The following is a 14,289-nucleotide window of genomic DNA, read 5'->3' on the forward strand; positions in this document are numbered from 1 at the left end:
CTGTTTTATCACATTTCTTCTATTCAGCATCAACTTAGAACACCTTTAAATGGTGTATTTTCAGTACTTCAGTAATACAATGTCTGCAAGCAGGGAAGCAGGCTGTATAAGTCGATCTACAAGTCAGCTAGGGTAACACAACACTCTTGATTGTGCAAGAAGAATAATAGCGAATGACTGCTGCATCTTTTTATACCCTTGCATTTAAGAATCAAGTAATAGCCATTTTTGTTTACAGAAAGAAAATGAAAAGCACTGGCATTCATTACTGTTGATTTGCTCTCTTTTTATTAATCATTTCTTATTTTTAAAGGGCCACCGGAGTGAACAACATAATGCAATGGTACGAAGATATTTACCAATTTAGCACCTCATTATAAAACTACTCAGAAACCTCTTTGTCTCTCGTTTAACATAATAATTATTAGTGGCAACAAAAGTGGATCCCACACTTGCACCGTGATTAGCAAGTGATGAATTTGGGTTGAATATATTGTATTTTGTTAAGTAAACCTTATTATATCCCAAATCCTCAGTCTAAAAAACATCTAATTTTAAGAAAATAATTTCTACCCCTGTTTAAATGCATGTTTCCAAATTAACCAGTGATATTCTATAGAAAACTGCCTCTTTTATGCTTGAACTCTCCAGCTGCTACACAATTTATATCTCTTTCCTCCCCTCTTTGTTTTTCAGCCATTTTCCCTGAATGTCAAAGTCAATTTAGTGCATTTCACTTTGCTGAATAAATCAGAGGCGAAATCCTTGCTAAAAGTGAAAATTTGATTTGCTAAAAGGAGCTTAGGGCAACTATTAATCAATATATCCAGAGTGTCAAAGCTAAGGCCATGATAGACATGCATTCATTTGGAGATTGGTTGAGGCAGATAAAGGGGGACACTGGGAAAAAAAAAAAAAAAAAGTGCAACAGCCAGACAGTGTAGTGTGTATGTTGGGGGCATGGGTGGAAGGAGAGGACTGTTTAAAAAAAAAAAAAAGGAAAAAAGGAGACAGTCGGTACTTATATATTAATAAAAGCTGAACTTAATAAAGACGTAAAGTCCCTGTTTTATTCTGATTTTTAGAGACTTAATTTTAATTAAGAATTCTTTTTTTTTTTTTAAGTAATATGTATGATGTACCGAGCCAAGTTCTTCTATTACCGGTTATCTCCATTGTTTTGTTTTGTTTTGTTTTGTTTTTAATTTGCTTTTGGTGATGACTACTCTTAAACAAGCTTTTTCAAGAATATATAGGAATATTAAAGTCAAAACTACCAAGTGTTCCAGATGCTTTTCTAACAGTACCATTTCAGATTTACTGCACATTTATCTTAGATTCATGTGCAATTTGCAGGTGATGAGATGTTTGTATGTCTTAGAATAAATTCTTTTTTTTTTTTTTTTCTTTCCCCTAGTTAATTTAATGCTAGTAAAAGATGCCAGAAGTGACTATCCCAGAAACTCTAGTGGTCTTTTTACCCTAGGACATCTATATCCAATACTACAAGAAAGTTCCTCACCTCTCTATTTCTGTCTGTCTAAAACCCGACCTGGAAGCAGTCTTTTTTGATGAGCAGACACACTAAGAGTATGTGCATCTCTAGTCACACACAGTCTACTCCTTTTTCTACTCAAATTGGCAAAATTTTTGCCATTGGCTTCAGTAACAAATCTGTCAAGAATAGTCTGTCATCATATCCCTGTTGGATACATTAAATGATTTTAAAATTAACAACTGGACTTTTACATAACTACCCTTCTCCCACACTGCTGATTCCTGTTTTTTTTTTTGTTGTTTTTTTTTTTCTTTTTTTCAGAAAATGATGAGACTATGTACATATTTATTCATATATTTTCCTAGAAATCCAACCTCCTCCCAGCCTTGCAAAATCACTTGCACATTCTCGGTGGTACTATTTTCAAAAAATGTGAAAGAAAGAAAAATATCACCATTCCTATCACTTTAGATGATATTAAAAGCACTGATGTAAACAGTGGGATAGATGAACTGTTGACATTTTAGGCACATTGCTGATCTATACTGCTCAGAGTAGCTGGAATCAGCATTGTGATCTAAACCCTGGCAGTGCTGGCCGATCCATGCTAATGTTCAAAAATAAAACCAACAGTCAATTGCTCATTTCCTACATTATACAAGTTAGTGACTGAGGTGAGGTTAGTCTGCAGCTTTTAAGAAACCTTTTGGGTAGAATTTCTACCTGTAAAGCCCATCAGATGGTATATGGTTGTGAGTTTGTGAGTTCAAAAACATTTCTGTCATATGAAAAGCATGCCTGATTTCCATAATTAGTGCATATTTGTAGAAGAGGAGAAAAGCAGTGGGCTTTTGAGGAATGGAAGGCAAAGAGAACTTTCAAAGTGTCCAAGATAGCACACTGATAAAGGGCGGGATGTCCTGATTCCCCAGGAGGCTCAAGTTATTATCACTACAAACCGCCTAGTCAGCACGAAACAGCTCATACTCCAGTCCACATTACATGAGCATGTAACATCACATTTACATGCCCACCTGTCTCTGGAATAGGGTGACCCTGTGGCAGGGGACACTGAGATAGCTTAGTGGGCCTTGTCATGTTGTCTGGAACGGTCCTCAACTCAGCTGGCAGCACAAGAGGCTTCAGAAGGCCTCAACCTCAGCAGAAACAACAAATTTTACAGCAGCGTGGTATGGACTTAGAGGAAGACATCTATCCTCCTTGCAGAGCTGATATTCTGTGTTAGCTGCTCCAATTAACAACCCAGAGAAAGATATGGACAACAAACAGGATGTTGTCTATAGCTAAAACATATATGATTATAAACACGAGGTAGTTCCAACATACAGCCTGTCTTCAGAGTCCTACCAGCATTAACACTACCATGCAGTGTGTACCCAATTCATATCTGCATGGATGTACCATGTATGCTCCCTTGAACATTAGCTTTCCAAAAGTGACTACGGTCAACTTTTTCTCTGTACTTTTACCTACATGGGGCAGAATTTCTGTAACAAATGATGAGTAAAGGGCATTTTGGAAACAACAACTCTGCAGGAAATCATGTTCCTGTTCAGTATTAAAATGTTAAAGCATACCCCTGAGAGCTGCTCTGGAAAGGAAAGCTTAAATATTGTCCTCCAGAAAGAGTATGAGAGTATGCCGGAACAATAATGTTTCATAAAACATTAACATTAGCACTAAAATATTCAAAACATCCTTGGATTTGCTCCATCAAAATCATGCTTTTTTTTTTTTTTTTTTTTTTTTTTTTTTTTTTTTAATACTGGCACCAGTGGCAGTATCAATTTCTAACAATTCCCTTTCTTAAGCTCTGTTACTGCTGAACACTGAACTGTTACACAGTTGAAGACAAGCGAGCTTATTTTACTAAATAATGTAACTAGTTATTTTTGATGTATTAGTCTGATTTACTGTTTCCAAACAAATTTTTCATTTTAAGTGCAAAACGTTGATTTCTATGGTCTGGTTGATGTTTTTTCATGCATGCAAATTTTTTAGAGAACATTTTGTCTTTAGCTTCCTGTTATGCACATTTTTAAGAGCTTAATGTTTCCTGCCTCCACTTAATATGAAAAGAACATTGCACATTTTTGCTGAATGTCAATGAGACAGTTACATTACAGAATTCGTGTCTAAACGACTCTGAAACTGTGACTAGGTATCAGCAGAATTCCACTCCATACTGGAAAAGAGTTTAATTAATACAATAGACCCAAAATAAAATGGATCCTCCCCCAAAATACAAAACAAAGAGTGGGAAACTCAACCACCAGTAAATATTGAATTAAGCATGTCTCTCTTATTTAAGTGAGACAATAAAACAAAACAAAACAAAAGTCTTGCAGAGGCTTCAGAAATATAGTTATAATTTATTTAGGTCAGTTAATAGGGGTTTTGTCTCATCAGGCAGGAGATGAAGCAGCATCAGTCTCTCCCTAAGCACCTTCAGTATTTTACTAACGAAGTTACAGTACATCGGAATATTTTAATCTGACACAAAGAACAACAATAGATCTGACTGCTGGGCTGATAATCTTCTTATCACACCCTGTGAAACCTAGCTCTAATATTTGACTGAGCCTCCATTACTCGGCAACACATTCTAAAAAGGCCAACAATGAAGAGAGAATGAAGTGGAGTGTGGAAGTACCTCCATATCTACATAAAAGAGATTAGAGGCGACAGCGTTCCATTTTACAGCTCAATCATATTGTGTTAGCATGCGCTTATCCGAGCGCGGATGAAATTGAAAGAGAAATAAAAAAGAGTCAGGCAGATAGGAACCAGAAAAGCGAGGCATGAGCAATTTCCAAGGATATAAAAGGATGCTAATGGCGGGGCCCTGTCATTCTTAAAAAGGGCTATTAGGGCACCATCATCTGTTCTTGTGCCCTTACACTCCTCTAACTAAAGTCAAGCATTTCCTAATGCCATTGTGATCTTTTTCTTCTTCAGATAAGACATGGTCATGTTTCATAACAACACACTTTCCATTTATTTGATTTATAAATGCAAGGAGACTAATTCTATTTACTGATAAAGGCTTTCCATATATATTTTTCTTTCAATATTTCCTTTTGTGGATGGCATAGACTTTTTGTTCAATAAAAGCAACTATTGCAAATGTTTCCAATAGCACAAAAGTACTAATGATTTTATGAAAGCATTTAAAGTTTGTATAATTTTAAAACAATTTTTAGTCTTGTGACTGCAATGGGAAATCGTTGACTATAGGAGAATGCATGCTGCATTATTACTGTTTTATAGATAAGCTCACTAAAAAGACTTTTTGTTAGAACAACAAAAACATTGCTTGTTTCTCTTCCACAAATACAAATTTTATTTGTAATTGCAATGCCTTACAACCAAGATCTTTTATTAGTTATTATAGTACATAAGGGCCTGTAATTACACTGAACCTTAAGAAATCGCTATAGTAAAGAAAGATTTGCTGACTGCTGATTTGCTGTGTTAGGCACAAATTCACTACAGGTGTAATTAATCTGTTCCAAAAGATGTACACCAAGGTCTGCTTTACTAGGTCCACTAAACTGCAGAGAACTTGCATGCAATTTGCACCTTTTTCTAACTCATCCTCTTCCCAGTTCAGTTCTGTTAATGCCTAGGGTAACATTTGTTAGCTTAGACAACAGGCAGCTAACACCAGGCTGGGCTTTTCTACAAGTTGTTTTGTGCCAGACATCAGCTGAGCTTAGGCAGTCCAAGTTCAACAGCACTCCATCATTCAAAACCAAGCTGCAACAGCTCATCACATTTGCCCTTTACCATGTCAAGCCCTTTCAAATTTTGATTTTTGTGATCAAGCGCCAGAAAACAAGCACAGGTTTTATCACTGCCCTCTGTTACCAGAAGCCTTATAGAGCCTTTTTTCCCTGTTTAGTACTTTATTTTTTCCCCATACCTAAGTGGGGTCAAGTGAGTAAACTTACACATGCGGTTTTGCCATGGCAGGTGTGCTTTTGAGTTTACCTTGTAATAAAGGGCTGCCTCATGTCAGAAATATTCCTCAACCAGTTCAGACTGCAGACTTTAAATTTTCAATGCCACTTTACAGCATCCAATAGATTTTTCATGCTAGCCAAGCCATCATTTTAAAGGCCGTTCAGTCTCATCCCTCTGCTCTTTCTACCCCTCCAGCCAAATCAAAGATATGTAACACATTCACAAATCAAGCTGACAAAAGTTTCCTTGCAACTACTCTGGAGTGTGACTGACTTCTTTGAGAACTATTCTATTTTGGTTAAGGTGATCTAGGTATCTTCCAAAGATGAAACTCAAACTCACCTGTTTAACTTATTTTGACTTAATTTGGGGTGCTTTATTAGCAACCAGTGTAAGACAAAGTAGCTAGTATAATATAGAGTGATGTTTAAATTAGTTTACAATTTGCCTGGGCTCATCTAGAACTGCTCTGAACAAAGCCATTCAGAAATGTCAGCTGTGTTCCTAACCACTGTAACAAATTGTTGCCTGAACGCTGCACACCTAATGACTTCAAATTAGCTTCACTGCGATATTGCCTGACAGTTCGTTACGACTGTTAGCAACATAGCTGGCGTATCATGACCAATAAATTGGTTTCAGTGTGGGCTGGGAAAGGGACTTCCATCAATTTGATTAAAGAAATTACTGTAGCATTCAAAGCATAAAGACAAACTAGTTTAAGGAGACAGAAATAAGTTAACTGTACCAGAAAAACATTGCTTGTGATACAAAAGCTTGTTTATTCACCATTTGCAGCACAGAGAATGACTAAATTTCAACTGTGTGGCATATTGACTATTTGAGAATCTGCAGGCTGTTTTCTTTAGTCTGAATCAAAATAAATTTCCATAAACATAAAAGTTATTTTATTATTACACTGTGTTAGTATTTATATTTATCTAAGATGACCCAAAAGCACCTATGAAAAGAACTGAGGCCTTGAGCTGGTTAGCATGAATTATTAAAAAAAAAAAAAAAAAAAAAAAAAAAAAAGGAAGATCCAGTCCTTACCTAAAGTTTATGTTTGTACAATCATAAATGTCAAAGAATTGTAGGAAGAAAGTAAAAGATTGGAGTATAGACAGTATGCTACCTGTTTGAATGAATGAAGAAGATTCAAGGCTCTCACCATTCTGCTTTATTTTTACTAGTAGTAGAAGACTATTTTTGTGATTTCTTTGGATACTGGAAATAAAATATATTCAACTTTGATAAACAGACAACAGACTGCAATATTTATTCTATCATTAATATTGCAGTATCCCAAAATCATGTATAAAATGAGGATGTTGTATTACTCAGAGGAACTAAAGGATATCAGTTCTTATGTTCAATAAGGCTTCACTGTCGAAATTAGAAAGCTAATGAGCTGATGAAAACACATAAACATGCCCACTCATCTGCTGGACTGAGAAAATACCCCAAGAAACAAGAAAAAAAGCCACTATTTTCTGTGTAACTTTACCATTTGTGAAAGGTTACAGACTGACAACCCTGGAGACTCTCTACAAGCTTGTCTATTTGCCCTCAGAAGAAGCAGAAATACCTCAGCACTGAGTAAAAAGAAAATATACTTCAAATGTTATCTGAAGAAATCACTAATCTTGTGAGAGAATACTTCTGATGACTGCTTTTCTGGCTAAGAAGGGTGAAAGTTAGCTTTACAAACATCCAAACATTTAAGAGTTGTCGAGTCCAACCCATTTCATACACACTGAGGAATTACCAAGATATTGGAAGAGACCTTTTGGTACAATTCAGTTCTTTCTACAGAACTGCTGGAACAACCCAGTTCTCACACTAGTCTGTTCAAGGAAGAGAATAACTCCTCCGTGTCATGCCAAAATACAGCTGAATTTTTGCACCTCCTCCAGTAAGATAGTGCAGCCTTTATGGAATAGAGGAGCTAGACTACATCTGATTCTTGCTGAATAATATGAGTGCAGAGTGCTTATACTATCCTTCCCACCAGGATAATGCTCTGGATAGCAAGTTTATCTTAATATAAGTAATAAATGAAAAAAAAATAATTTAACTGAACAGCATGTGAAACTTACAATCGTGGTTATACTCATAGCAAGAATAATACCATTTCCAAAATAAGATATAGTATCATCTAACCTATGTCCAATGTGAATAATCTGGAGGCTTAAGAAAATTTTATGCATTGTAGTGAGGGAACAAATCTTTTTTTTATTTTTTTTTAAACCAGAGCATAACAACAGATGTGATGATTTACGTATGTCATTTATTTGCAATAAATACTATATATACCTGGAATATGCTTAGCCCATCCGATGATCACCACCAGTTCTCTGTCTGCCAGGTCACAAAGAGTGGTAAGTGCTTTGATGTCACTGTCTGGAACAGTGGGGTCAGGCATAGCATAGATCTTCTCTGGTTCAGCCACCAGCAAATGGGAGACAATCTTGTTATCTGTAAAAATGGCCCAGAACAGTAGAAGATCACCAGTAGCATCATTCTGCTTTTTAAACAGATGGCTCACATTTCAAAGTGCACAAGAATTTGTCTTAAGATACCGGACCTAATTAAACCTTATTGTAATTTCACTGGCTTCTACAAGCAGTTACAGCACAGCCAAATCCGATCCATTAACAATGTTCATCGAGCTAGATGTGTATGTTCTTAAGAATGTAAATTTAATGGAATGTAGAAATACGTGATCACCTCCTAATATCAGAGTACAAACTGTAGAAAAATCTTCATGCATTAGAATGCATTTTGGACTGTGCAATCAGAAAAGTTCTGCCTTCCTCTAACTACCTGAAAAAAAACCCAAAGGCGTTGGTATTTTTTGAGCAAGGAAATACCACAAGCAATTAGTCAATCACTGAAATTTGCAGTGTCTGTCAGCAATTTCAACAACCATTTTCCATTTCAGATGTCCCTGTTGAACAGTTGTAACAGAAACAATGTCAGGACTTTCTCAGTGCTTATTATTCTATATATTTTATATTATGGGTATCGAGCCTGTTAAAAAACTAATAATGAATCCATACACTTTGGGGCCTATCTTGTGAGAAAAGTGGGGGTGTTGTCATATATTTGCTTTTCAGTGAAACATACAAATTAAGATTCAGGTATAAAATCAGCTTATTTAAGTAAAAACGTATAAAAATAATATAAATATATAAAAATAGAGTAATGATCTCTCATTTCTAGCAAGGAAGAGCTATTAAAGCCAATGAAACTAAAGAGTACAAAACTAAGGAAAGAAACAAGGATGCAAATACCACCTTTAAAAACTGGTTTTGTGCAAAGAATGATGCTTTATCATATGCACACACTTACTATTTTTACCTAAATATCATTTTCTTTTGTATGTTTAAAATTTACTTTTCCATCCACATAAATTGTGAAATTTATTTGGAATAATCAATTAAATTATATGGAAAACCAAAAACAAAGAACAGAAGAGCCTGGAGGATTTACGACACGGAGTTGTTATTCTATACAAGTAGAATAAACAAAAAATGAGCATTATAGTTACATGGAGAAAAAATGGAACTATCTTATCTCCATATAGGAGCCGGATTTGTTACTCTCAGAACACAGAACTGAAAAATGGGAAAAGAACTAATTCATTAAACCTCCTAATACAGCATAGATTATAATTCCACATGTATTTACATTTGTACCTTTTTATGGTAGGTACATCTTCTGACCTCAATTGCACCACCAAAATGTGAAGCCCAAAGAATACTCTTCAATGAATTTACAGTAAGCTGTTTCCCTTCTTAGGATAAAGAGTCACGGGGCTTGATATAAATGGGATTCCATGGGGAGAAGGTGCAAAGTATTTTCTGACTGCAGAGCAAACAGTTAGAATTAGTATTATTTTCCTTCTGCATATAAATCACAGGCTGGACCATGCTGTTCTCCTGTGGGGGAACTGCAATGGAAGCTTGCCCAGGAGTGTCAGAGGGGCTCCCTACCAACCCATGACAGATTTCCATAAAATACTCACTTGATTCTGATTTCTGATACTTTACAGCTCGTTTGTGGCATAGACTCCTTGATTCTGATCTACCGTCTCTCCAGTTTTTGCCTTATTCCAGATTTGTGTGTCAGAAAATGTGATATATGTTAGGCTTTCATAAAATAAGTGCAAGAGCCAACTGGAAACCATCACATCAAGCATGTTTTATTACAAGGGGATATATTCATGTTTTATAGGAACTATGCCAACTGAGTAATTCTTGATCTCAATATTCTACTGATTATCAAACTGATTAATGAGAAATTCTATTCTTATTTAAAGATGACAGATGGTAGTTTTAACTTATATTGCAAACAGCCTTTGCGCATTATTTTTTTTAAATTTTAAACAGTCTTTCCTTATGATTTTGAATTTCATACAGAAAACATCAAGTTATAAGAGAGAACAGATAATGTTGCTCCTTCCCAAATTCCCGTTATCTCTATATCTTCTGAAAAGTAGGATAAATGTACTTTATTATCAAAACATATCTATGAGGACTTCAACTTTGTGTTTTTTAACTAATGATAAATAAATGAAGAAGCACTCAGGGCCATAAGTCCTGTGTTGTTTTTTTTTTGTTTGTTTGTTTTTCCATGTAAACAAAAGAAATGGCTAAAGAACCTCTTATATTTTTTAATGAGGTTCCTCATCAATGATTTTTTTGCATACAATTCGGGAATATTGTATATTTTGGTTTATGACTCACAAAATCTCAAATTCTTTTATTTTCCCAATCAGCAAGATCTACAGGCAGGCCATGAGATTTCATGGTGAAGCTGAAAAATGCAATATAGGCCAGAAGTAGGTCTAGGAAAGATCCTCCAAACACCCATTCTTTCACTAGAGGGAGAAGAGCTACATATACATGTATGTAGCTTAGCATGCCTGCATGTATTCTACACGTATGCATGTATGAAGCATGTGCTAGAATATGGCATAGAAAAATTCTGAATGTACTCAGGAAACCCCATCACTCAGGAAATTGAATAGCCATGAGCACTGTTTCTAGGTAAATCTTATTTAATGTTTCCCTAATTAGAATCAATAGAACCCAATTTTCATTCCTGTGCCTTTGTTATGCACAAACTATCAGTCAGGGTCCAGAAAACCTCCCAGGCTAGTTCCACACAAAACCGATTCAACTGTTTCAAGTCCTGACACTTATCTGACAGGATCTGAAAATTAAGTTTTATAAATGTTTGTTACAAAAATGTTTGTAATTAGACAAGCTGAGGAAAATGAAAGGAGGCATTTAGATAATGAGTAATGATTTATAAGGAGGTTGGTTTATCTCTGACAAACGGAGCTTACAGAAATTGGTATAGTTATCATCTTAAAGGTACCATAATGTATTACTTTGCAGTAATCTTGGGTTTACATGGAGATTCTTGTATTTGAGTACAACAGTGTTAACCTCATTCATATCAAAGGACTTGTTTGTTGTTTTTTTGTTTTGTTTTGTTTTTTCCCTTTTTGGTCTTGGCTTTTTGGTATGCTAGGCTATCATCATTTCTACTCAATGACAATATCAAGTAAATGAAAAACTGACAATCTGTGCACCCAGGAAAACTAAACCTCTAATGAAATTAAGCATTAGAGTTTATTAAATTTTATTGTATTATCAGAAAGTTTTTATTATAATGTGTAAAATCTGCTTAGTGCAGCCCTAGATTGTATTTACAGAACGGTGGGACAGCTTATGTAGGCTGAGTAGAAGATGCCAGATTGGACAATTGAAGGAATATAATCAGCATAATGTTTTTTGGAAAGGCAAAAGGAAACTATGCCATATGTTCACTTAAGCCTTAATTTTATGTAAAACTGGCTGTTTTTTCTTTGACACAGCTAAAATGCCCTTTCACTTACAGTTCAAAGACTGTTTATTTGCTCTCCAGATCCCCATATGCTCAAACGTATTGTACACAGCACTGTCCCCTACTGGGGAACACAAACTGAAACAATTCCACTTTCTGTACAGCCAGGTATTTTCAAGAGCCTACAAATGTGTGTTGTCTTTTTCTGTCAGAGGCACGGGTGCAGAAGAAAATGCAAGAGAAGGAATTTCCTCTCCTTATTTCTCTGTTTTATTTCTCTGTTTTAAGAGCAAATTAACCTTCATGACAGAAGCAACTGAATGTGTGAATTCTGATTTGAATTTGAAAAGGTTTACAGCATTTGATAAAGAGTGTATGCCTTTGCAGGGCAATACACTAGCCTCTTGCACTACAGCTATAATGCTATTAAATTTACTTCATGGAATTAGTACAGTCACTGCTTGAGTTTATATAAGCTGCAAAGCAAAACCCCTAACTATTTTTAGCTAATCGCAAAGAGGATGGAACTTGTATTTTGGCAATGAGATGATCAGATCTCTCTCTTTTAATTTCAGCCTGGCAAGATACAATCAAGGACATCATTAAAACAAAACAAAACAAAAAAACCATCATGCTTATAAGGGTACTAGAGCCCTAACTACCAATCTATGCTTGTTATTAGTGTGGCATATTGCTGTTTTAATCTAATGCTAGGTAGTGTATTAATCTATAGGTATAAATTAATGAGGCTCTTAATGTATTTTCATTGGGAGGTTGAGCAGTCAAACTCATTTAGTTAGTGAAAACCACAAAAATCACTTTCTTGTGAAATCTGAAACTAGAAGCTTCAATGAACTAATGATCACAGTATGAACCGTTTTATGTACCACTGAAAATAAAGATAACCCGTAAATGTAAAATTTGCACTGCATAAACCATGCTTTTATACACTTCCACCTGTAAAAGTATTCTTTGTTCAACTCCAGTTGAGAAAGGATGAGCATATTTAAATCAAAGTATTTTAACAGCTAAATGGGTATAGGGTTATGGCAATATATTCTGCCCAAAATCTTGTACCAGTCAGAAGGAGCTTAGCAAACAGGACTAGGAGTCAATACCTAGTATTGAAAGAGAAACTTCAAATATCTGGTGTACTCACATGGCTTTTTTGCTGGCTGAACTAGCTGAGGGTTCAGGTATGGGCTATTCTCTGCATCTATTCTGCGCTTGTACTTCTGGCGACCTCCACGTACTCTGTCTAGGCGGACACCTGCATTGAGAAAAATAAGCAAACATGCCATTAAATATATTATGAGGATGCCCTTAATCTTCCATTTCCTGCCTTCCAAGATTTATTTAAAATACGTATTTATTTCAAAAGAGTAATTTTAGAAGCAAGGGAAAGCAACACTACACGTATTTGCAAGCTGTTTAGATTTTCACACATGCAAGACTAAGTATACAACATAATTTCCTATCCGTTTCAAACCATTTGTTAATTTTTACATAATATTAAACACAGCTAATGAGTTTAGTTTCCATTTGAAAGAGTTTGATCTTAAGTCTTCTTTAGCAGAAGCAGAAGTTCAAAGCTGTAATAAACACCATGGATATACAAGGCAAACATTACGAGTACAGAAACAGAGAATTAGGACTTTAGAAACAACTGGTGTTGTAGACAGTCTAGGTAGTCCAAAGCAATACTTTTAATTACCATGTCTAGAGAACACGAAGTAAATACCTTAGTAATATAAAGAAGTATATGCGGATTAAAGACCCAAAGTGGTTCATGAGAGTTTGAAAGAAATTGTGTAGGTGTTCATTTAGATGTCAGCAACGATGAATTAACATGTGTGTTCAACTTCCAAATTGTTCATTGCTTCAATGAAAGCATTCTGATACCTGTTTTGATCGGATATAAGGGAGTTTACTTTCCTGAAACAAACTATAGCTGCTCTCGTAGACAAAATGAAAAAAAGGAAGGAAAATAAGGATGGTAGGTCCTTCAAAACAACGAAGTATTGGTATTTCCTTCTGAGTCACCCAGACGGATTTCCCAACTACCACGAAAAATGTCAGTATAACCAAGTAGTAACACAATGCTGAAGTTGAAAAACTCAGCATATATGCAGGGCAATAGGTCAAGTAACACCAAGCACAACATTTGTCCCTGATGACATGGATTTAACTACACAAGAATACAAGGACACGTTACGTATCAATGATCACTGCAAGTGATGGAACAAAGTGCAGCTCACTTTCTCACTTTGCTTTTCCTCTTCCATTTTAGCTCTCTTCCCTTGATCTTTTCTATTGCCATTATTATGCCCTACAATATTACTCTCATCTCTTTGTTCTCTTCCTCGCAGGAAATACCTCCAGAACTGGCTTCTGGACTGCAGAGAAGCTACCACCAAAAATTTTGCAGTTTATGTGCACAACAAAAAGAAGACATCACAGAATTTACATGCTGCACTGGTAGTATACAGTCTAGTTACCAGGAAACATCTGCCACTCCTCTTTCATCCTACAAAAAAACAAAGACGATTTGGTAGAAATATGAAGAGTTTGGTAGAAAAAAAGCCATTTTACCAAACAGCCAGGAATTCAAGGCCAACTGTTTGTTTTGTTTTTCATTCTTCTTGTTTTCTCTCTCTTGCTTTTTTCCTTTTCCTGATCTCTCTCTCACTCTGAGCTGGCATGACACTAACCTACCAGAGTACCCCATAACTGAACTGAGGATGATGGACTTTAAAGATCTAAATTTATGCTCCTCTGCTTGGAGTGAAGGTTTTGTACATGGTATACTCATTTGCCTAGAGAGGCTGTTAATATGTGGAAAAGTTAGAAACACAGAAGATACTTGGCTTAGGGTCCCAACCAATGACTGTAAGCATAAAGCAGTGCACTGGATGCAGTAACAGTGCTCAACACTTTTTGCTCAC

At 35.7% G+C, this 14,289-nt stretch overlaps 1 protein-coding gene across 30 annotated transcripts in view; it reads right to left on the minus strand.

The window, feature by feature from the left end:
• The window catches only part of ESRRG (estrogen related receptor gamma), a 404,916-nt gene that overhangs the window by 40,284 nt on the left and 350,343 nt on the right, over window positions 1-14,289 (minus strand). For all 30 annotated transcript variants that reach the window (XM_084512426.1, XM_084512445.1, XM_084512434.1 and 27 more), the window contains 2 exons: window positions 12,504-12,614; window positions 7,802-7,963 (listed from right to left, as the gene is read on the minus strand). In XM_084512426.1, the coding sequence (XP_084368552.1) occupies window positions 7,802-7,963; window positions 12,504-12,614 (273 nt within the window). The remainder of the gene's footprint in view (window positions 1-7,801; window positions 7,964-12,503; window positions 12,615-14,289) is intronic.

This window comes from Aythya ferina (genome assembly GCF_964211825.1).
Source record: "Aythya ferina genome assembly, chromosome: 3".
In the NCBI taxonomy this organism is placed as follows: domain Eukaryota; kingdom Metazoa; phylum Chordata; class Aves; order Anseriformes; family Anatidae; genus Aythya; species Aythya ferina.